This window comes from Phaeoacremonium minimum (assembly GCF_000392275.1).
Source record: "Phaeoacremonium minimum UCRPA7 unplaced genomic scaffold PA7_03_scaffold_371, whole genome shotgun sequence".
Taxonomy (NCBI): Eukaryota; Fungi; Ascomycota; class Sordariomycetes; order Togniniales; family Togniniaceae; genus Phaeoacremonium; species Phaeoacremonium minimum.
This window is the reverse complement of record NW_006921275.1, coordinates 303583-327959: the sequence shown is the minus strand read 5'-3', so window position 1 is coordinate 327959 and position 24377 is coordinate 303583. Positions and strand designations below refer to the sequence as shown.

At 52.7% G+C, this 24377-nt stretch overlaps 4 protein-coding genes across 4 annotated transcripts; 2 read left to right on the top strand and 2 right to left on the bottom strand.

Annotated features, from left to right (window-relative positions):
* Positions 1 to 5629: 5629 nt before the first annotated feature.
* On the top strand, positions 5630 to 6027 carry UCRPA7_4867 (putative ubiquitin-conjugating enzyme e2 13 protein; the record flags this gene model as incomplete). Its single annotated transcript, XM_007917418.1, has 2 exons — positions 5630 to 5786; positions 5849 to 6027. 2 exons carry the CDS (start codon positions 5630 to 5632, stop codon positions 6025 to 6027), a joined length of 336 nt encoding a protein of 111 aa, XP_007915609.1.
* Positions 6028 to 9349: 3322 nt separating this feature from the next.
* UCRPA7_4866 (hypothetical protein) lies at positions 9350 to 9991 on the top strand (the record flags this gene model as incomplete). The annotated part of the gene is made up of 1 exon (XM_007917417.1): positions 9350 to 9991. One exon carries the CDS (start codon positions 9350 to 9352, stop codon positions 9989 to 9991), a length of 642 nt encoding a protein of 213 aa, XP_007915608.1.
* Positions 9992 to 16067: 6076 nt separating this feature from the next.
* On the bottom strand, positions 16068 to 19363 carry UCRPA7_4865 (putative wsc domain-containing protein; the record flags this gene model as incomplete). Its single annotated transcript, XM_007917416.1, has 2 exons — positions 16068 to 16273; positions 16330 to 19363. 2 exons carry the CDS (start codon positions 19361 to 19363, stop codon positions 16068 to 16070), a joined length of 3240 nt encoding a protein of 1079 aa, XP_007915607.1.
* Positions 19364 to 20676: 1313 nt separating this feature from the next.
* UCRPA7_4864 (putative gtpase-activating protein gyp2 protein) lies at positions 20677 to 24142 on the bottom strand (the record flags this gene model as incomplete). Its single annotated transcript, XM_007917415.1, has 2 exons — positions 20677 to 23664; positions 23720 to 24142. 2 exons carry the CDS (start codon positions 24140 to 24142, stop codon positions 20677 to 20679), a joined length of 3411 nt encoding a protein of 1136 aa, XP_007915606.1.
* Between the last annotated feature and the right edge of the window lie 235 nt (positions 24143 to 24377).

Below are 24377 nucleotides of genomic sequence, written 5' to 3'. Positions count from 1 at the left end.
GACTTGCACACCCACATCCGAGACAAGGCGGATACAGCGCGTCGATTGGTTCTTGGCAATAAACGCATCTTAGCTGCGATTGCACGCGCTTACACTTCTCACAGGTTCCTACAGCGCCGCCTACAGTCGTGTCAGGCTTGGTATATTGTAGTGAGTCCAGCTGCGTCTCGTGTATGCGACATATGCCCGTCACATCAAGCCCTCGTCCCAAAGCCTGGAGGGCCTGAAGCTGCTCTCGCTTGCCACCGAGGAGGATTGTAGGAGACGTAGCACCCGTTGCCGTTCCAGTACCGGTGTGGCCACTGTCGTTCAGGTTGTTCGACTCGTGATAACTGCTCTCGGCGGTATTAGCTCCGCCAAGGCTCATTGAAGCCGCCATATTGTCCTCTTTTAGCACATTGAACTTCATGATCTCCAATCGAGCGAGAGGCAAGCCCCACATTTGGAGCATTTCAGCATATGCATAGCGGTAGCTTGCATACATCGGATTGCGGCTGGGCTCTAGCAGGGGTGTGGTCATCCAGCCATCATCATTGAAGAGCATTTCATTCTCAAGGCGGACCGACACGCTGACGGGAACCATTGATACAAGTTCATCTCGGCGATAATCGTCGTCAGATATTGATGTTCTCGCAGTCCCTGCTGGTTCAGACGGTGTGGGAGCCCCAAATACCGTCGAACCGCCCCAAGTGATGTTTCCTGTGGTAAGGTTGCTGAGAATTGTTTCGGCTGGACTTGGTCGCTTCCGACCAGGAGCAGGAGGTGATGAGGATACGATTCCTGTCAGCGTCCGTGGAAGGCTTGCAGTGAATGTTGAGGTAATGGCAGAGTTAGAACGGCGGAAGGATCTATTATCAGGAGACGTAGATAGACTTTGTGTTTGGTCGAGATCGCCCAGATTATCCCTCAAAGATCTTTGTGGAGGCGTCTCGCCGGTAGAATAAGACTGAGATCCGGGATCTCCGCCCCAGCCAAAATCCTCTGGGCTTTGTGGGTCGGAGAAAAGCACAGGAGTTTGTGACGTCCTGGGAGTTGTGATTGCAGAGCTAGGTTGACTTCTACCATGAATGTTCCATAATGTTGTTTCGGTCGGGAAATACTCCAGCGAAAACGACGGTGCCTTCATAGGCAAAGGTGTTTCGGGTTGTGTCAGATGCGACTCGGCGTATGCCACGCTATCCTCAGTCGATGCTTCGCCAAATATGCAAGACAGCATGGCTAACATCTGAACATCTGCTAGTCTTTCGAAGTGATCGAATAGATCGTTCACGAAATCCTGTGCAAGTGGATGAGTTCCCCACTTCACTCTGCCGGTCAGAAGCTCCTCATCCTTGGTAGCTGTATGGTCTCGATATCGCGAGAGTGCGTCTTTGGCAATGACGAGGATTGATTTCTGCCTTTGTCGTAACTGGTGCAATTCCAAAGGAATGTCTGATCTCAGTAGCAAGGCTGAATACTTCCAGATATTCACCAGGTCATAATATCCGTACTTCTCAGCTACCTGAGCGTTGTGCTCGCAAACATCTGCCCCGTCCCCAAATATGGCATACTCCTGGGCAAACTGCTTCTTGGAAGGTAGTTCTGAGCGCATATCGTAGAAAGATATGATGTTCTTCGGTCGCCCGGGCCGTCGTCTACTTGTACCAGTTCCTGTGCCTGTTCCAGCACCTGTGCCGCCGCCACTTGAGCGTACCGAATCGTCCGCACTCCAAGCCTTTCTAAAACGCCGGCTTGGCTGATACCAAAAGTTGACCTTATGCATCTCTGTAAGCTCGGAATCGCTCGATGACGAAGATGAACTATCGTCGGAATCTTCCGAGTCGTCGGACTGATCCTCGGTGGCAGAGGCATCGTCGTTCAGGTCCCGGTGTTTTGGAGGTGGGGAATCATGTGCGAGGCGTCCAAAGCCGGCGAAGTTCGGTTCTCCTTTTGGTCGCTCTTTCAGAGTGTCACTGGGACTGAAGAGGAGCTTCGCCTTCTCCTCTTTTGTGGGAAAGAAACAGACCAGCCTGCCATCGTTTGAAAATCTGGCTCCACAAGATCTGTATAGGGGTGGTATCGTAGGCCGATTCGTAGGAGCGAGGGTATTGTCGATCTCGGCGCTGGCAGTCAACTCTTGAGACATCGCGGCGGAGCCTCCAACATTGATGTCGTTTTCATCGTCCTCGCTAGAGCTTTCGTCGGCCATGCCATCTGAGTCATCGTCGAGATCGCGCACATTTTTGAAAAATGATGTACTCGATTCTAAATCGGTCTCGCCGAGTAAGTACGAGAAAGCAGCAGCCAAACAATTCTGCTTCCTTTTCAAGAACTGAGTCGCGAGTTGATTGATCTCATGCTCGAGTTTCTTGTAAGTCTCTTCAGGCATGAACGCGTTCTTCTCGATGATGAACTTCGGCATTTTGCTTTTTGGGTACGCATGTGGAATGTCCACTTTAACTTTGATAAATATAAGCTCTCCGCTGACGCCCCATGGCCCTCTCAGTGAGGCATTGAGCGTTAGGTGATCCATGTCGATATTGTCCCATTTGACATTTGGTAGCTGGTTGCTGATGCGGAGAAACTCTTCTTGGATAGTTTCTGGCTCGCCCCATTGGTTGTCATGATATCCAGGACTGAACATGGACGAGTCCTTCGAAGCCGCTCGCTGAGAAGTATCGGTGCTCGATTTTCTCTTATTCATTGAGACACCTCTCATCCAATCCATTTGGGCCTGGCTTCGGTCAACATTCTTTGCCGTTGTGACTCTTGCTTTCATTGAAGGTCCCTTCCATGTGAGCCCAGGATGGTAATGGGGCGAGTTCATGCCAAGAGTCAATGCACTTTGTCGGTATGGAGTTCCGCCGGTTGCAGTACGCGGGTCGCTCATCGTAGCAGTCCGCCGATGATGGCCACCATCGTCCACCGTGCGGAATGTCTTGTATGTAGCCCCCTTTCTTGTGATGATGAGATTCTTCCTTACAGGGCCTCCTTTTATGTGCCCAACGGATTCAAGAACCGGCCCCTCTGCTCGTTCGAGTCGCAATTCATTATCTGAACCCCATGACACGAGCTGAAATTCACGATTGTCAATACCATCATCAATATCTCCTCTGCTCCTCCACAGGAACTCCTTGACCTTGTGATTGCCGTGTCCGGGAAATACGGCCACTGGATCCACATAGCCGTCGGTAGGCGCATCAGGGGGAGATCTGCGGTCGAAAAGGTAAAGTTTACCAGGTTCTGTCTGCGGCATAGCTAGAAGACCCCAGCCGAACGGCGTGTGCCTTGCTCGCCATACGGGAAAGTCGGTGCGGATGACCCGTTCTGGGACATCATCATCTCTCTCATAGTCCCAAAATTTGATGGTCTTGTCCAATGAGCAAGTCACAACAGCCGTAGTTCTCGTACGATTCCAGTCAAGTCCATAGATCTTTGAGGTGTGGGCACTTATGGATTTGAGAGGCTCGGCGGCCTTTCGGTCATCCCAGATGTGCAGCCAACGATCGTGGGACGAAGCGAGGATATGAGGATCCTGACGGTTGAACTTGACTTGCGTGGCGCCAGCAAACCAGTCACAAAATGACAATGCCGGCTGTCGAGGCTTGCGCAGATCCCAGCAGTGGACGTAGCCGTCAACGGCGCAGGTTGCGAGTATGTCCGCATGCTGCGCAGAAAAGTTGATGTCTGTGATTGCACGGCTATGACCCTCCAGAGAGTGTTCAATAGCCCCAGACGCGGAATCTTCTCTCAGATTCAAGTTCCAGACGAGACAACGATGGTTCGCAGTTGACGCGACCCAGTAATCTCGCCTGGCAAAAGGAGACCATTGAACATCAACTACGAGCCAGGGCAGTCCGTGACTACTCAGGCGACGTGGTGGGTTGTAAGGGCTGTCTAAATCAATGATAGCAAGACCATCGGGACTGTTTCGTGGTCAGTTTGCTTATCTTCAATCTCATTCTCCTGGACAGTGCTCACGATGCCAAGGCAACATCCCTCCCGGAGGGTGAGATGGTTGCAGATCCTACCAGACCATCCACGTGAATCGATCCATCAGCATCGAAGCTGTCGCTGTCAAACGCTGACTTGATGATCTTCGCCTTCTTGTGCGGATCCTTCAGCTGGTCGAAAGCCGATGGCATGTTGACAAGACCAGACAGCCCAGGTCCGGTCTATGGTCATATCCAGAAATCCGCACAGCCTATCGGCCGTTCCATGGGCTACTTATCGAAAGCATTGATGAATCAAAACGTGTATTTCGAGTTAGACGTGAACTCGCTCTCAGATGGCTGTCGTTTCTCTTCAGGATTTCGTAGAGGCTGAAGATGCACGATCTCTCATGAGCTGCATGTCGCTGCAGGGTCATCGCTGGTTCCTCTCTAGCGCACGTGCCACCCTAGCTCTCCAGCAAGCCCCGCGCCCCAATCATATGGAGCCTACAACTTATCTACCTATCTAGGTACAAATTTCCTTTGCAGCTGCTCTGGTTTTTTTTATTTTATTTTTTTTTTATTACAGGAAAGGTCAAATTCTTGGCAGGTACATTTCCTGCTATGTCTACTCTGGTTCTCTTGGCTATATAGGATCTATTCTTGTGAGCTCGATGAGGTTCCGAGTTCTATGGCGATCTGGATATTGGCTATGTGACTACAACAGAATGATTGGAAAGCCCCGTCGTAATTCCGTGCTTGATTTTACCTATCGACTTGTAATCACTGTATATTTGACGGTGCTCACATTCATATCATATATTTCCTCATGTATGTAATCGGTTCTTATTCATTTTTCGAGCTCATTGGTATGAAGAGTCGCATGGAAGAGTGTAATTCCAGTGAAGTAACTGTCAGCGGAAATAAGCTGTCAAGATACATATCTACGATGGAGGGGCACGTGCGCTTTCAATTAGCACGGAAGATGCCGGCCAGATTGCTTATCGGCAGCCCAACTGGGGGGCAGGCAGCCCACTTTCAGGGCAGTGCGGCCAGGCGGACAGGAGGGCCAGGCGGGCGGGCATCGACATCTTTTGAAATTGTGTGTTGGTCATCGTGCTTCTTCGACGCCTTTCCACTGTCGCCATCTTGTCACCGCCTCGCCAGGCTCGCTGCAGCGCTCTCTTTCAACTCTTCTTTTCCAACGATTCTCTCAGCTAGTCGATACGCCGACCTGCCATCTTCCGATACGAAGTCCAGTCTCACACCGAGGCTGTTTTCTGCATCGGACCGTCATTTGACCCGTTTGGCCACAAGCGAACGCCGGTCGTCAACCGGGAACCAGATCTGCGAGATTACGATCAGAGGCAGCTTGAGGGCGAGCCTAAAGGGGAGAGTACTCAACTGGACGCTCTCGCAACCTACAAAGTGCAACACCAGCTGGCCTTGCGCCAGGTCTACTATCATAATTTAAGCGACCATGGCGCTACCGAAGAGAATCGTGAAGGAGACAGAGCGTTTGATGGCTGAACCGTATTACACATGATCTTCTACAAGTATTCATGGCAGCCTAACAATCAGTGTAGTGTTCCTGGCATCAGCGCTGTTCCACATGAAGATAACTTGAGATATTTCGATGTCGAAATTCACGGCCCCTCATCATCGCCGTACGAAGGTCAGTTAACGCCAGACCGCCAGTGCTCCTGAGCCACAGAAGAATGATCACTAAATGTTGCATTCAAGGTGGTGTCTTCAAGCTCGAGTTGTTCCTGCCCGACGACTATCCCATGACTCCGCCCAAGATTCGATTCCTTACCAAGATCTTCCACCCCAACGTCGACAAGCTTGGCCGAATTTGTCTCGATGTTCTGAAGAGTACGTGCTCACTTACAGCTGCCACTCGTCATGAGATTGCAGGCTAACAAGTCGCTTCGCAGATAACTGGTCTCCCGCGCTGCAGATTCGAACTATTCTCCTCTCCATTCAAGCTCTCCTCGGCGCTCCGAACCCGGACGACCCGCTGGCTGCCGACGTGGCCAAGACCTGGAAGGAGGACGAGCAGGCGGCGATCGCGACGGCAAGAGAGTGGACGAAGCAGTATGCTGTGCCGAAATAGGAGGGAACGACAACGGGCAGATGCGGTTGATTGTGAAGAAAGCCTCTACACATCCAGTCTCTTGCTGAGCTAGTGTTCTACATGCATGTTCTATGGTGTTGGCTACTACACCCGATGGATGAGTACATGATCTCGAGATGAGGCCGGGCCGGTCTTACTTAGATGTGCCACTGTTCGACTATGGAGACCGGGGAAGTTACAGCGGAACGGACACGGCTCCGGAGAAACGCAGGCGTCACGATGGGTGACTGACGGTCTGTTTGTTGGTGGAACACGCCAGGGGGTTGTTGCTACTATAGACGAAGATAATGCGCAATGAGATATCGACATTCCCACCGCTTTACCGCTGAGCTTCGACAACACGAGGTGCAGAGGCTAACTTCTCTCCTGAGTCTAAGCTGTTTCTCATAATCCCACTCATCTACCCTTCCGATTAGTGTGCCAACGTAATATCAAGAAATCGCGGGTGTCAGCCAGGAAACGAGATTGGCGCACAGCTTTTCAGACACTAATGTCTTTGTTTGATCCGTACCAGACCTGTGCGTCTTCACAGCTTCTCAAAAGGTCGATAGTTCGAATAATTAGCCAGATCGAGAGCTTATCTCGTAACGAGGGCGTCCGTTCGCGCGCGCAGAGTCATGTCCTCGCCTACCGTATCTTATAAGAGGCGCGCTCCATCGCTCCCAATCGCTATAGGCTCAAATGCAACCTCTCCCAGTGCTCGGTAGACCATGATGCCAGGAACACCCCTGGATTGCCCCGAAGCGATCGCGTCGAGCCTGGGGCAGGAATGTCGAGCCGTGCTGAGCAAGCCAGGGTCTCAGCCACCGGTGCCTCCTGTCTGGCCGGTTGCATGCCGACTGACGTGGTGGTTTGCGGTAGAGATGTCGCATCAATCGAAAACCTGGTTTGAGACAGCTGTGACGCTGGGGAGCATGAAGAAAGCAAGCCAAACGGTACAGTGAGAACACTGCGCCTCACCCAAACCAGGAAGCCACAGGTCTCCCGAAACAGGGGCAATGGGAGTCTCTAGGATGCACCCGCAAGCCTACCGTTTTGCTGTGGCGTGGCTTCAGAAGCCATGGATGACATGCGATGCGATGCGTGGTTCCTGGGTTTTTGGAGGACCAGGTCGCAGGGATAGAGTGAATAGCACCACCGGACGCGCATGACAGTTCCAGCCAAGCGTGCCTTGACTTGCATGAACTAGGCCTGCATGCCCGTCTCCCTGGCACGTTCCGCAGTGTTCCCTCCGATGCTTGACATTTGCTGGGTGCTTGATGATGGCTTTCGTGATGTCAATGTGTGCGAGTCGGGTCCATGACTTGCTTTCAGCATTGCAATAAAGTCTGTGTATCGTGAGTTTGCTCCTTCAGCTGTGTCACCACTTGTTCTATTGATCTAAAGAAAGACCACGTCTTAGCTGGCCCGAGCATCGATCTCTGAAGTGGGCGTACAATGATCGGGAAGATTCACCAGACCATGCCACCAGCCGATCACAGCGAGTCCTTCTACGCAGTAGTTACTCTACATCGCACACGGTTTCCTCGATCGATGAGCATGAAGCGTCAACGGTGACCAACTGGGCTAGATACAGCCCTGAAAGTCTCTGGCCATTTGCTGCTCCCGCAGAACGAGGCCAGCGATCCCGCCAATCACGGCAGCGTGGGAACAAGCTTGAAGGCACGCTTCAGGGGCTTTGGGACACACACCAAGTTCCAAGTCACCCAACGCTGGTGCTGCGATCGAACAGGAAGGTCTCCCTACTGCATAGTAGGTCTAGCTTGATGCAAGCGGTGCCTGAGCAAACCGGGTTGGCTGTCCTATCAGGCGGCGTTATTTCGTGGGGATTGTCAAGACCCTGAATCCGCCAGACTAAAAGGCACTTGTCCGTGTATGGAGCCACACCATCCCCGTTTCTAGAATGTCTACCACCTTTAGGCCATGCGGTTATTCTCAGTAGTGTTAGACCGTTGATGATTTATAAGAACGGAATCGAGGTCAATTGGCCTCATCCGAGAGTCTTCTCTGCTCTGGGAGCTGAAGCCTCTCGGAAGCTGGATTCTGGTCATTTGATGGGTTGGTTGCTTTTGACTCTCGAGATTGTTCGTCTTGAGGTGCCTCAAGTGGTGACCATGCTAGAGCCTCGTCACAATCAAGCACCTGTCGTATCATGCATGGCACAACGCTGAATATGGATGTGAATGGCTCGGTGACAGATTGTCGGTACCGGCAGGGTCTCTGTGAAAGCTGTGCCTCATCCGAGGGAGATATTGTCGGCTCGCATCCAGGATGTCGCTTGAGTAAGCCTCCTCCAATACTCAACGCCGGCCAGCCGTCTGGTTGAAGGACATTATCTACTCTATATGACTATATGACTATAGCACACACCAGTAATACGTCCCATAACGCGAATGTATCATGATCCAGTCACGTACAAGCACTTACTCCGTAGGAGAGACGCTACCTTGGAAATCGAGGCCGAGCCCCCGGCCGTAGTCCGTAGTGGGCGGTGGGAGGGATGGTGGTCTTTGCGCAGACCTACCTACCAATATGCAAGCAGCAACAGCACCGGCCGTGCAATTAAAACTTTCCCCATCTGGGAGCAGTTTTCCTCCTCTCCACCTTTTCCGCCAGCCCCCTTCTAGCCCCCGTTTCCACGCCGATTGCGAGACAGAACGCCCATCTCGAGCTTTTTCTGCCAGTCAATTGTTTATGGCTGTGTTTCAATCAGCCATTTTCTCTCCCGTACGACAAGGAGCCGCTTCCATTGGCATCTTGCTGGCCATTTCTTCTTTCGGAACGGCCACCGTGAGCTAGCTTTAGCTAAGCTACCGGCCAAAGAGCTTACTTAGACTGACTAGCACCGTGATCAAGGCCCAACCGTCGGTCCAACAAGCACACAAGCCACCTACCTATACCTACCCTGAAGCTGAAGCCCATTTCGCTCAGACGTTTTCCCACCCGCCGTCGTCCTTTGCTAGTGTCGGGGTCTTCCATCAAACAAATACGTCTGCCTCTGAACCTTAACCTCAGAGTCTCCCCAGCCTGCAGGAAGTGCTCAGCTGACCCGAGAGCGACGCCTTCCCCTGTTGTCTGTCGTCTCGTTGACACATACATACCACATACGCACTTCCACGCCAGAAGCGCATTTTACGACCTTCTCGGATCGGTCCGAAAAAACGGTCGGTCTACGCTTGGACGTTCTTCCAGCCATCAACTTTGTTGCTCGGTCAGACCTGCTGCAGCATCTGCACCTGCACCGATCTTCCTCCATCACCACCGACGTAATTCTCCGATACTATCGATAAGCCACCCAGCCATGCCCGCCAGAACAAACGGCAGCACCGTCACGGCGGTGCCCTCGAAGCGCTTCGAGCTCCCCGTCTTGGACTTCAAGTTCGGATCGCTGACCGAGGGGACCGACATCCCACCCCCGCTGCCCTCGCCCATACAGGAGGAGCGCCCGAAGACGCCCGTCAAGGAGGACAAGGAGGCGGCGAACGGCAATGGGGTTTCCAAGTCATCAGAAGCCCAGGCGAACGGCAATCACACCCCTGAGTCGATGGTGACGACGTCCACAAAGGCCGGCGTGAAGCGGCCCGCAGACGACGCTCCCGTCTCCCCGACTCTATCAAACCGCCAGGGCAGCATCCGCCGCCTCTTCAGCCGGAATCTACTCAATGCGCAGTACGAGCAGGACGGTCAGAGTAGCATCGATGGCCGGCCGACGAGCCAAAGCAACGGCAGTGTCATGACGGAGAAGCAGGCGAAGCGAAGCAGCTGGTTCCGCCGGATACGCGGTGATGACACCAGTAGCAAGAGGTCAAGTCGGATCTTCGAAGAACCCAAGAAGCCTGCTGGTCCACCGCCACCGATGATCCCTGAGCTAAGTGCTCTGGAATCAAAAGTTGACGTAAATGACGGCGGCTTTGGTTCTGACTTGTTCAAGAATATCAAGTAATCGTCTGGAGACCTCTCAATGCCAGTGTTCGTCAACAGAATCCTGGATAGCGAAAGAACAAAGCGATATTATTATCTTAGGCATTTGCCTTCTCGTTGATATCGAGGTCATCACGGCGGACAACCAGCAACCATCTGCGGTATCTACGAGTCTCATAGCGGACTTGGTTTGGTTTTGCATATTTCAGTCAGAGAGAAAGAGTTGGGAGGTTGAAAGAGATGTGGACCAAGATACCCAGCTCGTCCGCGGGCTCATTCATTTGCACACGAAGTTTCATTGCGCCATTCTATCCCCCCCTTTTTTTTCTATCTCTTCAAAAACAGAGCTGTATCCACGGAGCAATTCATCACATCCCTCCCCCCTTTTCCTTATATCATGTGGACCTCGTGTATTTCCGTCTGCCCCTCGGCAGTCATTCCTCTTCTTGGTGTACATGTTCCCCATGTTTTCTTACGTCCTTGGGAAAAAGGTGTGTGGTTGTGTGTGATCCGGGTCGGCACAGTTTTTGTTGGTACATAATCATCCAGATGCGACTATGGCTTTTTACCTTTGCTCCCCCCCGCCGCTTAGCCATGTTGTGGCACAAGTTGTTGTCTAGAAGAAAGCAGGAGGGAACACATTCATGATGGCATTTTTCTTTGCTCCCCCCTTTATCATGTGGGCTGGGCGGTATTTAGGGACGACGACCTTGTTTATGGAAGTGACGTCCTGAGTTTCTCAGTTTGTGGAATAGAAGATTACTACTGTTACGGCTGTCTCATGAAGATCGAGCTCTTCAAATCAAAAACTTGTTCTTGTGCTGGGTATTCAGTCTGCGTGCTCCGTGACTTTTCATCATGCTCTCACTCAACTCCTCAAGCTAGCACGTCAGCAGGCCTATCTTCCCGCAGAGATGGGTTGACACGCCACCCTCCTGGTGGGAGGGAAGAGGGGTTCGATGTTCGTCATTGGCGCCGAATACGCTTTGACCTCTTGTGCCGTCATCAGCTGGCAACTATGCATTGACAGGGTAACTGGGGATAATCACGAATATGTCTGCAAATCCCGAATCCTGACAACTGTGTGACCGTCTATCTAACTGGTCATTTGAAATGTGTTCTCGATTAATCCCTGAGTAGAAACGAGGTAGGTGCTTCTGTGGGGTATCACGTGCCGGTAGCTATGAAGCGGATCACGGGATGGACCGATCCATATTGCACAGGGTCGAAACAACGAACAGCGGCCGGACTTGCTTCGGGCAGGGATGTTCCCTTCACCACTGAAAAGCTGTAGAGTACGACTTTCGGTAGTCTAAGGTGAGACACCGCGTCAGTATGTGAGAGAAGAAGAGTGAAAGTTGAACTTCCTTAACACTTGCATTTACCATGTGGACCTTTACTGAGAAGCCAATCCGCTGTTGTTTGCCCAATCCCTAAGACCCAAGAGCCGGTGTTCACTCTTGAGTTTCTTGTATGAACACCATGGCCGAGGTTGCCAACGCTCCAACCAAGCGGGCAAGCTCAGATGGCCCTAGCAAACGGAGTTCAGAAGACAAATGGGTGTCGGCCTACCGACATAACAGCAACCGCAGTCTACTTATGTCAAGGTTGCCAGAAGAACTCCTTCTGAAGATTATGGCGTTTCTGTCCAACCTGGATGTGTACATGTTGCGTCATGCCTCGAGGACTTTCATGAGGTTGTTCGAGGATAAACGGTTTGACTACTTTCGAAGCAATAAATGCGAGCATTGGAGCATTAGGGACATTTGGAGTCGACCAAATTTAGACGATTGCCTTACAGAGAAGGAGCAGGACAAGCTTGCAAACAAGGTGTGGAATAGCCGTCTGCTGTACTGCAAGCGCTGCGTCAAGTTCCGTGACAGAGAGCTGGATTACAGGATGGCAGAGATGAGGAGTCAGGTGTGGGACTGCGCAGAATGCGAGGAACCGCACCAGGCCCCTCTGTTCTCGTCGACTCAGAGACAATTACCCGGTTCGCTGCGTAGATGTATCGGCAGGGAAGGAGTGGTCAGGATCTGTGCTCACAATCAGCTATCATGGTCAGACGTTGAGCTATGGTTTGAGATGGATTGCGACCTAGAAGAGGACGATTCTCGTGTTGTGTGCCAGCATGAGTCTCATGATCCCTTAATATCTGCGCAGAGCAGATTTTCCTCTCCGATCACGCTGGACCCGAAATACATCGCAGGCATGAGGCCTGCTCTCGAGATACGGAATGGCGTTGGCGAGGCTCGTCTTGTCGATACCGTCTTCAAAATCAAATGGTCAACATTGGTTGCGGAGATTGGCGAAGAGCAACACGTTACTTTCCAGCAGCTGAGCGATGGGTTGAAGAGGTTCGGCGAAGTCTCGACAAACTACCTTTGTCCACATTTCTCGTTTGATGATATCCAGCTTCTCCTCCCTTTTGACCCCAATCGTTGCGCATGCCTCGGCGCAGAGATCCCGATTTCACACATGCACGTAGACGAAAAGACGACAGAGGCCCGCGAGAGGTCATGCTGCCTCTGCTACGCAGCGATGCACAACACAACCGGCAGCTTCCTGCCGGCGGACGGCGCGAACCACGGCACTCACTGTCAGTACTGTGATGCGTGTTTCACGTGGAAACGCGTAGAGCGCTACATTATTCTCGAAGGCTCGAAAGAGCTACAGGTTTTGACTCCAACAGATATAGAATGGCTAAGCGAGCTCGACCCTAAATCCTATGGCCTGACCAGGGATAAATCGTCCCGCTATATCTCCTGGTGTCCTGACAAGAACTGTTCGACTACGCGACGTTATGCTAAGCAATTCAGGGAATTGCAGCATTACTCCGATCCACGGTGCTGTGGCGTTTCGTGTACTCACGGTTATGCTCTGGCGAGGGCAGGCTATGAGGATCGTGAAGAGTTCTGCCAAACCATGTAGAATTACATCGCGACCCCCCCAGTTCTTGTTCCCATAACTACGATCTGCTCTGTTCAAATGCAAAATAAACGCCATCTTCTTCTCATGACAGTGTGACGTTGTCGTGCATTATGATATGCAAGTGGCATTGATTTGGTAACAGGAGATTGGCGGAGATAACGGCCCGCACTTTGGGCAGCAGCCATCACGATAATTCCATAAGGGTTACAGGCAAAAAGAACTCCCCTAGAGACCTATTCAACCCCTCGGTCGATTTCTTCCGACCCGTTGTAGAGGGCTCCGAGCTAGCACATGTAAACGCCGGAAGCGAGCCCCGGCCATCGGAACGTAAGCAGGTGGTAATATTCAGCCGCCTATGCGATCACAATAGAACCAGGACACAACTACATGGTCTGCCATGATATCATGCACAGTGAAGAAGTACTAATGAAGTAATCTGTGCTATATCTTTAACTCCACGAGAGAGATGGATTTAGAGGATTTTGGAAGCAAACATTAGATAGCGAAACTCTCATCTACAGCTGGTGTATCTGATATAACTCTTCATTTACCGACAAAGTGATAGAGGATACAATTCTGAATCCATCCAGAATCCGAAGTGAGACCTCTCTAACTCGGGGCTTTTCAATTCAACACTGTGATCTTGAGCATCATGTCTTCTCAAAAAGCTGCCGTCCTCAAATCTCTCTCATCACCCCTTGAGATAGAGACCAAGCCAATCCCAACAGCCGTCCAAGGCAGTGTCGTCGTCAAAGTCCTCGCGACATATGTACTACCGTACCTGAAGAGCGTGTTGGAGGGCAAAATTCCTTACACCATCTCCCTTCCCATCGTCCCAAGTGCCAGCTGCATCGCCCGCGTGCACGAGGCTGGGCCAGATGCAACGATTCTCAAGCCAGGACAGCTTGTCCTCTGCGACATGACGATTCGAGCGCGAGACCAGCCAGCCAACATCGTGCTCCAGGGACTTCACGGCGGTGAAACTCCGGATCTCATGGCCCAATGGGCTCAGGGAAGCTTCGCAGAGTACGCCGTCTTCCCCACGGAGAATGTGTTCCCGCTCAACGAGAGCATACTCCTGGGAGAGATGGGATATACAGTCGAAGACTTGTGTCTCGTGCCGATCTGCAACGTACCGTTCGGCGGTATCGCGACCCTCAACATCGTGCCTGGAGAGTCCGTCATAGTGTGTCCTGCGACTGGTCGTTTCGGGGGTGCAGCTGTCATCACCGCCCTTGCCATGGGCGCGAATGTCGTTGCTGCGGGGAGGAATAGCAAATCACTGGACGCACTCGCCGAACCGTCGAAGGGAACGGGCCGAATCAAAACTGTGGTCTTGTCTGGTGATGCCGAGAAGGATACGAAAGCTCTTGTGGAAGTGGCTGGAGGTGCGGGAGCAGATTGTTACGTCGACTTTAGTAAGTTGTTTAGACTCTTCTTCGATTTTCCAGAGCACTCACAAGATCTTGAAAGGTCCACCACAAGCGGCTACGTCGACACACATTACAGCTTGTTTGGGAGCTGTCCGACCATTCGGTCGTGTAGTCTTCAATGGAGGAAGCATTGGGAATGTCACGATTCCCTATCTCCAGCTGATGCTGAACAGTCTTGAGATTCATGGGAGGTATATGTATGAGCGAGAACATACGGCGAGACTCATCAAGATGGTAGAAACCGGATTATTACCACTTGGTAAGAAAGTCAACTTCACGACTATTGGAACATTCAAGCTAGATCAGATCCAAGAGGCTCTTGAACTAGCAGAAAAAGAACCAGGTTGGGGGAAACAAGTAGTGCTCATCCCCTAGGTTTAGCTGGTGGATGGGCCGCCCGAAGGGCTCGTGCAAAATATCAGATTGACGCTCAAATTCGGATCTCATCCTCCACCTCCGCCTTGACAGCGAGAAACTACTTGGAAAAAGTCTAATCCACTCTCGTTCTGATACTCATTCGATTTTGATGTTTATCAGTGCAATTTTCGGAAGATGGTGGTGGGATGTTTCTGAATATGTGAAAATGAAATTCTTTCAATAATAATTCAAACTAACAACACATACAAATAAAAAATAACAAGTGCATGTCTGCAGTCGGGCTTCGCGCTTTTATACCTACGAGATGAAATTTACCACGTCTTCTGCTCTTGCATTATCACTGACTGTCATGAATTTATTTACATAGCTAGATGTCGTGGGTTCAATATCTACAGACCAACCTGGCTTACAACAACATTTCCCGCCCCTTAGATTTCAGACCACGTATGTCACCTGATATCTGCTTGCCTCATACCAATCATATCGGTACAATCAGAGAAAACATACAACATAGACGATCAGTCAACAAATTGTATTCTCTCATGTACGTCATTTTCCGTGTCTGATTGATCTTGAAGATCTTCGACATCTGTACACTTGACTTCACTTTTATCCACTGGCGCCGGGGAACACAACAGCCGCCCGACAGTGACCATGGCAAACACTGCAGAACCAGCCCACTATCAACAATCTCAGCTCATCTCCAATAATTCGACCAGATTTCATTGATTCACTTGTCCCAAATGATGTACCTAATCGAATGGCAGGATCTCTAGGACACAATCGTACTATCACTGATATTATCAAGCCGCTTGCAAGCCTTGAATACAATGACTTCGAAGTATGTGCCAAAAAAGTAAAAAAAAAAATAAGCAGAAAGGTCTACCCCGTGAGGGATGTCATATAAATGCAATCTCATACAAGACTGACAACGATGTAAATTGGTTGGGAGACAGAGATACAGTCGGGTTGAGGCTCGGGGGTATAGAGATGGTTGGTTTAGGGGTGAAGGTTCGATGGAGGTCACATTGGAGATGGTACGATGGAAGATCATAAGTAATAAAAAACAACCCGAACTATATTAGACTATTCTTGAAGATTATTCTCCTGTCACGAACCCGTCACCACGTGAGCCCTGTCAAAAAAAGAAGCACCATCCATCACATGAAAACCTGACAACCGATCGAAGAAGCCTATCCATTCCGTTTTCCACATATCGTTGTGTGAACTCCACGATGGTCCGTTACGCTGTCCCATATAGAATCTCAAAAGCAAAAAAGGGGGCGGCAACTCTGGGATGATATTTGACAATCTTGACATCCCATTTACGTTGTGCCTGTCTACATCTCCCTGCACTTAAGCAGTAGGCTCGGGCAGAAGGCTGGTCTCGCCAACGACCCACTCCTCGACAACAGTGACGCACTCTTGGCCAACAGGAGAGGCCTCGGGGAAGTAGTAGGGGTAGGCAAGAGTAAGAGTGCCGTTGCCCAGGGCGCCAGTAGGAGCAGTGCTGCTGGGGGGAGTGGCACTGGGGTTGATGACACCACCAATACACTGGTAAGCTGGGAGGGGTTAGCAGGATGTTTTGGAGAGGTGTAGATTGAGTAGTAAAACTTACCAGGATAAGCAACGACAGTGACCGGGAGACAGCCAGCGGGCTCAGCGGCGGCACCCTCGAAGGTAGCATAGACGCGACCAGAGGCATCCTGGCAGAAACCAGCAGTGCCGTCAAGGAAGGCCGCGTTGTTCCAGAAGAGCTCGCCGTTGATGCTGACAAACTCAGTGGTGATGCTACCAATGGTGGCGCTGACAGCCAGAGGAATGTATGGAACACCAGGATCAGTGGAGACGAGCTGACCACCACTGCTCAGCTGACCATTGGCAAGGACGAAAGTGGTAGCCTCGGTACAGTCAGTGGGGGCAAGAGGGCCGGCACCACCAATGAAGCTGCCAGCCTGGCGCTTCTTGAGACCAAGCGTGGCAGTGTTGGGAGGCAGTATACCAAGGACGACAGCAATGGGAGTGGAGCTGGAGCTGGGAGCAGTGATGGGGCCGGAGCCAGTGGGAGGCACGGTGCTGGTAGGAGCAACCTCAGTACCAGTGGTCTCCCCAGTACCAGTGGTCTCCTCAGTAGAGGTAGGAAGGATGGACACGGTGGGGGGGATCTCAGTCTCGGTGGGGATAGCAGTGCCATTGGTGGGCAGAGCGGTACTGGAGGTGAGGGTGACGGTCGGGAGGCCGGGGTGTCCACCCTGATCGGCAGGGATGATAGCAAAAATCTGGGCAAACTGGCCGCTTTGTCTCTTGATAGTACGGCGCTTGAGAGAGGTCGAACCACCGCCGCAGAATTGTGTCGGGTCGCCAGGGCATGTGGAGCGGCAGTTCGCATCGTCGGTCTGCTCCAGTGGTTTCTGAGCAGTACCGCAGAAGCAGTCACCAGAGATATCAGAGGCAAGGCCATACTCACGTGCGGCGCACTCTTCAGTACACTCTTGGGCATTAAGGTTCTGGTCAGGAATGCCGAAGTCGGGAGTGAAGGGGCTCTCGCCAGTGGGTGTGACGAAGCAGCCCATATTCAGGACGACGTAGATAATGACCTCGCATGAAGTTCCGTCCTCGTTGCAAACGGTCAGAGCAGTCAAGATAGCCTGACCAGCTGCCAAATCGAAGATAGCAGAGAAAGATGTGGGCGTGGGGTAGGCAACGGGGATAGACGTTGTGCTCCCAGGGGTAACACTGGTTGGGGCGACTGTCCCAGTAGGACCCGGGGTGGTCTCAATGGGGGTCTCAGTACCGGTAGGAGTCTCGGTGCCAGTTTCCTGACCGCCAGTGGGCTCAGAGCCGGTGAAGGTCGGCTCCTCGGTGCCGGTGCCGGTACCAGACGGGGTGCTCTCCGGGGTAACATCAGTTTCTGATGTGGTAGAGCTGGAAAGGGTGACGGTGGGGCCTACAGTTGAGTTGCCTGAGGGGCTCAGGGTGGGGAAGCTGGTGGAAGTGGTAGAAGATTCAGACGCAGATCCAGACGCAGAGCTGCTGCTTCCAGAGACGGTGGAAGAGCTGCCAGTGACAGACGACGAAGTTCCACTGGAGACGGTGGAAGATGTGCCTGAGGATGTACCAGTGCTGCTGGTGGCGCTGCTGGAGGTTGACACGGATGTACAGCTGTAGGTAGGCAGCGTCGTGGCACTGGCTGAGGACAGCAGTGAAGACATGGAACCAGTCGCGAAGCGAGACTGCTTGCCATAGACAAGGACGTTGGTGGCACCACCGCAAAGGGTAGCGCCGCTGGGGCACCTGATGGCGCAGCCAGCCATATCGATCAAGTTGGCATTGAAGGTTGAGGGGACATCATTGGCACATGTGCAGGTGAAAGTAGCAGAGGATGACGATGTGTAAGAAGCTGTGCTGACTTGGAACACAGCAGCGTTGCTGTCAGAGCAGTACTGGGCACAGGTGTTGATGTCACCCGTAGTGAAGGTTGCAGTGCTACCAACGGCAGTGACGGCCTGAGCAGAGCCAGCGCATCCAAGCTGGAAGTACGTGTTGGCACCTGAGACAACTGACACTGGGTGAGTGGGATAAACAGTGGACACTGTTGCAGAACCAGCGATGGTCGAGGTTGTCAAGATGGTCTTGGAGGCGGCAGTCAGGGAGGCTGGAACTGCGGCGCACTGGTATCCAGTGATACTTCCGCTGGTGGGATCTGTCAGGGCAATACCGGGAATGGTAGGTGTGAAGCAACCAGTCAACTCAGGGTTGATGTAGACAGGAACAGCATTGGTTGCGCCACAGCAGTTAGCCTGGGTAGGGTCGCAAGCATTGCCAGATCCATCGCAGGCCACGGAGCAGGTGGTGCTTCCAGCGACGTAGTTGACCTTGTATGATTGATACCCGAACTCGGTACCGCACTCGCAAGTGACACCACCCGTTGTAGGTGTGGCATACGCAAGCGGGTATCCCCTTCTGGCACAAGTGGACAAGCAAGCAGCCATGGTCGTTGCAGACTGGTCGATGGCACCCGCCGCACCAGTCACAGATTGACCGGGCGTGTTGGGGAAGCCTGGAGCATGGAAGCAGCCCAGGAACTTCGACGCAGCGGCCAACGTGCTCAAGCTTGACGTGGTGGCAATCTGGGTGGAGAACGACGCATAAGACTTGTATGAAGGGTCGTAGAGAACCGTGACACCAGCGGCAGCGGATGCACCACCGCAAGCTGAGCCACTGTCGCCAGGGCAAGTAGTTCCGCAAGTACCAGTGTTCGTAGCTCCAGAAACGGCGCTGGGATCAACCATAGAGCAGTAGCATAGACCGGTGATGAGGTAGGTGTATTGGTATCCATGTCCTCGGCACACTGAAGCGCAGCCATACTGCGTCACGGTGTTGTTGTAGAGGACTGCGGCCGCAGTGCCCGACGTCTGGGAAGAGATATATCCCGGGAAGTTGTAGTTGGGGTTCTGGGACGCGGCGTATGTTCCCTGAACCGCAAACTGAACGGACGCGAGAGACAAACCAGCCCAGCAACCAATGTTCTGGAAGTTTTGGGCAGCCGGGCAGGAAGCCTGCTCAGCCGCGAGAGTGCCGTAGTAGCCCTGAGCGTTGGCATAGCCGACGGCTGCCAGGACGGCAACGCCGGTCGTCCTCAACCAGCCCATGCTGAGAGGCAGATGGACCAGAGATGCTAGGACGAGGGTGATCCGAGAAGAGGTTCTAGGATAGCGAGCGAAATAAGCCGAAGCAGTCAAAAGAGAGCGTGGGATGCCACAAGAAGAAGCAAACGAGTAATGAGTGACAAGAGAATTGAGATGATAGGATTTGGGGGGAGGAAGAAACGTTCGGTCTATTTGAAGCAAACCGACAGCCACTAGCCCTCGCATGAGATCTTGACTTGTTGTCGAGACGGCATGGCACATGGAATGCCCAATATCAGAGTGTTCCTCCCCCTTCGACAAATCCCATCCATGAGATTCCCCTTGCAAGCGGCGTTCGTAGGGACTGAGCCCCACCAAAGCAAGTTACCCGATGCGGCGGCTCGCTGACTCCATTGCTAGGGGCGCGCTTCTGAGACCAGAGGGCGCCATGCGTTCTTCAGGGGAATTGCCTCGCCCTCCAAATTGTAGGGCAGATTGATACCTGGGGATAATGGAGCCCAGGGCTCCGCAACCTGCCATCATTGCCATGCTTGCTAAAAAATTGTCCGGCTGGAATGGTTTGCGGCGATCTCATGAAAGGTGTCTCGGTAACCCGTGTCTCACCTCCTTAGCGTGGAATGCTTTCGGGCGAAATGCTTGGACTTGGCGACTAGCAAGGTTAGATGGCGAAAAGGTAAAGCTCCCGATAACTTAATCTGTGAAGCGAGGGACGGCGCAGAAAAGTATGTATCCATTATTGAGGGCAACTCCATAAGGTAGATAGGGATATCAAGCTAGAAGGGGCTCTAACAATAGCGGACTGCTAAAATCGATTAAGCATAAATCCCTCCTTATGCAGGCTCTACTCGCCGCCGCAAGGGCGATATCACACCAAGGGAGGATGCTGTCTCATACCTGTCATCCTCTCTGCACAATGCTTTCTTTCAAATCCTGCCAAACAAACGGCAAGGTAATGACAATTCAATTGGCGCTATTCCCACGATATGAGACAAGGTAAAGGACGTCGAGCTCCCTTCCTCATGCTGTCCCGTGTCCTGCATTCCCCATCCGGCAAACATGCGAGCCAGGTACACATTGTAGGCAATGTGTACGCGACTAAGCCGGCCACACTGCGACTCGCGGAAGGCTGAAGGCAGTAGTGATCACGATCACTGCTCTGCCGCTCGGGGCTAGACTGGCCCCATATCTGCGAACGGAAGCGAGATGGAGAGGCGGCTGCCAGAAATAACAACAACTCGTGAAATGTCATCATTATGTGAAGGTTATCCGACCTCCAAGCTCCTGTAGCGTCGGAATAAGCTCTACGCGGTCCATCTTCACCCGTCGAATTCCACAATTCTCGTCGCGCCGGTCGTCTCTCCACTGCTCGCGGTGCTTGCGCGCGTCCTCGATGGATCACCACCGCCATCTTCGGCTTCTGCATCCGCCCCCTCCAGGAGATCGCGGTCTGAGCTCCTCACGCTTCGCCTCTCCACGTCCCCGCTGTAGGCGCCAGACGAGTTCCTAGGTGCCGTATCGTCCTCGTCCTCATCATCCTCGTCCTTCTGTCCCGGCAATGCGTTCTTCTCTAGCTCGCGCTGGGCGTCCTCCATCCTCCTTCTTACCTCAGCCGCCACCCGCATGCCATCGGTGACAATGTTGTCCAGCACACCTCTTAGGCCTCTCCCGGCCCCTGCTGCTGCTGGAGGGACACCACTGGCACCAGCACCTCCACCAAAGGCCGCAGCGGCTGCTTTGCCGGCGCCAAACCCAAGACTCGAGAAAGTCGTTAGGCTGGAGTTACCGGTCGCCGGTGCAGACGATGGCAAACCTTCAATGATATGGAACGATGCAGGAAAGCTTGATTCGAAGAACTGCTCGAGCAGCTCGTCCGCAAGCACGACCATGCGGAAGGTGGGTAGTGTCATGTGTAGTGGATTAGCGGGGTCCAGCGCTATGTTAGCAGCCTCAGACTGGGCCTTGGAGACCTTTCGGCGGGCCTCGTTGGGGCCCCTGTCAGGAATGTTAATCGCCGGCGGTGGGGCGGCGCCTTTCTTCCCGTCTTCTAGCCTCCCCTTAGGGGCCCCCTTAGGACTCCCTTTGGGCGAACCTAAATCTAGGAGGTCTTCCTCTGGCTCCTCTTCCTCGTCTTCCTCGTCGTCGCCTATGGCAAACGCGCTAGACTCGGTATCTCTACCGAGGGTGGATTCCCCCATACCGGCAGTTGAGCCCTGGTTCTGGGGGTGATCTGGGTCGGCGTACTCGAAGCACCGCCTAATGAAAGCGCTAACACTGCCCAGAAATCTCTCATTAACAGACGTTCCAGGCAGTGGCCCAGAGGGGCTATTGCCGTCTTGGTCTTGAAGACTACTCAGGATGGTGGTCGAGTTGGATGGACTCAACGTGCCCTCCAGCCCTCGTCGCGAGAGGAAGAGCAAAGCTTCCGATATCCGAAGAATGCCTTCGCGGTCGACTTTGCCATCTCCATCGTCGTCGTAGAGCTCGAAGAAGTAGGTGATTGTGCCCATAATGTCGCGTTTGCCCTTGACACGTGCAATGCCACTGACCACGTTTTGCAACGTGACGGTCCCACTGTTATCCACATCCCAGTGCTTGAACAATCGCTGCAGGAATTCATGATCAGCCGGTTCTGGACCTGCTCCCCAGGGCGAGAGGTAGGCATCCTGTCGCCTCGTGCTATTGAAATACGGGTTTCTGTCCTTATCCGAAAAAGTATCTCGGCGAGGTGTGGTGGGAGAATCAGAGATGGCCCATTTCGACATGCCCGCAAGAAACTCGCGAAAAGCATCATAGTCCATCAAACTAGTGCTGGGCCCTAAACCAACTCGGCCTTTCTCAACGGCCTCATCGTGTTGCCGCGCGGCCTCTGCAAGTCGTGGGCGGCTACTCTTGGCTCGTCTCTGCTGTTCCTGGAGCAGGATCAGGCTTCGTTGTTGCCTTTCATATAGGACACCGTAGAACCGATCGTATAGAGCCCCTAGCTCATCAGTGCTCATGATTTTGCTGTCAGGGCCTAGATTGCGGATAGCAGTCCTCTTGGCAAAGTTCTCGATGTTGTTTAGGACAGCATCCTTGTTCTTGAGCCTCAAGTCCGTTATTGTGCTATGCGTAACCTGAGAGAACTCCTTGAACGCCACAACCATGAGCTCTTGAAACCGAGTTACCGCTCTCAACTTCGGGTTCTCCGACTTTGGATGTGCCGACTCATCAAGACGAGCGAAATATGACTTCAACACGGAGATGAAGGCGCCGTCATCTGTTGAATCCAAGAGCTCTTCGCCATTGATCCGCAGAATAGCCAACCCAACTTGGAAGAGCACCTTCGGACCTTCTACAAAGAAGACGTCCAAAACTCTGAATGCAAAAACAAGAGGCATGGAGTTGATATATAATGATAGGAACCAGGGCAGGGACACCACGGACAGCTGCACATCGCTCTTGACAAGGTGCTCCCATAGAATCGGCATTGTCTTTTCCACGAGGGATTCGAAGACCTTCTGGTCTAGTAGCGTGCCGTACATTGTAGTTGAGTAGTATCCCGGGACTAGGCGGTCGCAGAGGGCAGAGAGCAGGAAAAATGCTTGTGATTCGGACATGTAGATGAGCAGAGCGGCCACCACAATGTTCATGGCTTGACAGTAACCGACATCAGCATTGACCCAACTGTAGGCGGTGAGGACTCGACGAAGCCGTCCGATTCCTTCTTCACTCTGGAAACCAGGATACTCCGGAAGACTTCGGTTGAGGTCCTTCTCGATCTCGTCGATGGCTAACGACTCCTGGCCCTCATATTTCTTCAATGTGTCACTGTACAAGGTCGGGTTATCGAGTCGCAGGTAGATCGAGCCAGAAGTCAGTTCCCAGGTCTCACCTCTTAGTCTGTTGGGAAGACCGACTCTTATCAGCTTGTGGAAAGTAGGCTGGCGGAGAAGCGTCATGTTGCGGCCATTGTCACGGAGATATTCGGCCCAAAGACGCATCTTAGCCCTGTCCCGTAGCTTCTTGGGATCGCCCGGATACCTGAACATCATGCCGAGACCGGCATCCGGGGGACTTGCGGCCTTCTTGTCGTCGGGACGAAGCAGGTATTCTGAGTAGCATTCGGCAATAACCTTCTTGAGCTTTCCGACGTTGCCGACACCAGCTCGCAGTCCTTTCTTGAGGCCGTCGCAAAATCTTTCGCAGGCCTGTCGGCTTCCTGCTAGTGTGATTGTGACCCGTTGTTCTTTTGCGCTGCTCTTTTCCTTTGTGTCTTTACCGGTTTCCTGGGTCAATCCGTTCCACGTCGTGATAGCTAGGGCAAACTACCTTGAGGTTAGCTCACTGCAAGTGCTTGAGTCTTGAGAAATCCTATTATACCTGGAAGTTCTGACTGTGAAGTCTCTCCACTCTCCGAATGGCACATAGAGGAAACGTGAAGCCATTCCCGCTGGGTCCCCCGCCGTGTGTTTGTCCAGTGAAAGCAGAGGAGGTTGAAGTGCTGGCTGAAGATAGGAAGCTCGTAGGAGTCGTGGAGAAGCACATGTAAGCTTCCGATAGGTGAAGCTTGCCGGCATAGTGATATCCCCGGTCCCGCTCCTTGTCACCCTGCGTGGCATTTGAGGGCGGGATGGTCAGCTCGGCGGTGATCTCGTAGAGCGGGTGCTGAGAGGCGGGGAGACGGAACTGATTCTGGAACAGGAAGGCCTTGGAGGGGTTCTTGTCGGAATCGGTGAGGTTGAGCCCTTGAGTCGGGTCGAGGAGCTGCTGCGCCTTCTGGACGAAGCTTGAGAGGTTCAACATGGCTGCATGTCGGGTGTGTTGTTCAACGTATCAGCGCGTACGAGGATGCCAGGGATGGATGGATGGATGGATGGACGGGTGGTGGTGGGAGGTAGTCGTTGGAGGCTAGAGCATTGCACCTCGCGGGAAGGTATTCTAGGATTGTCGGAAGCACAGATAACGCGTTGATGTCTCTGTGCACAGCTGGTAACGGTAGATTACTTGCTTGTCACGATAAGTCTTCTGCGGCTGAGGC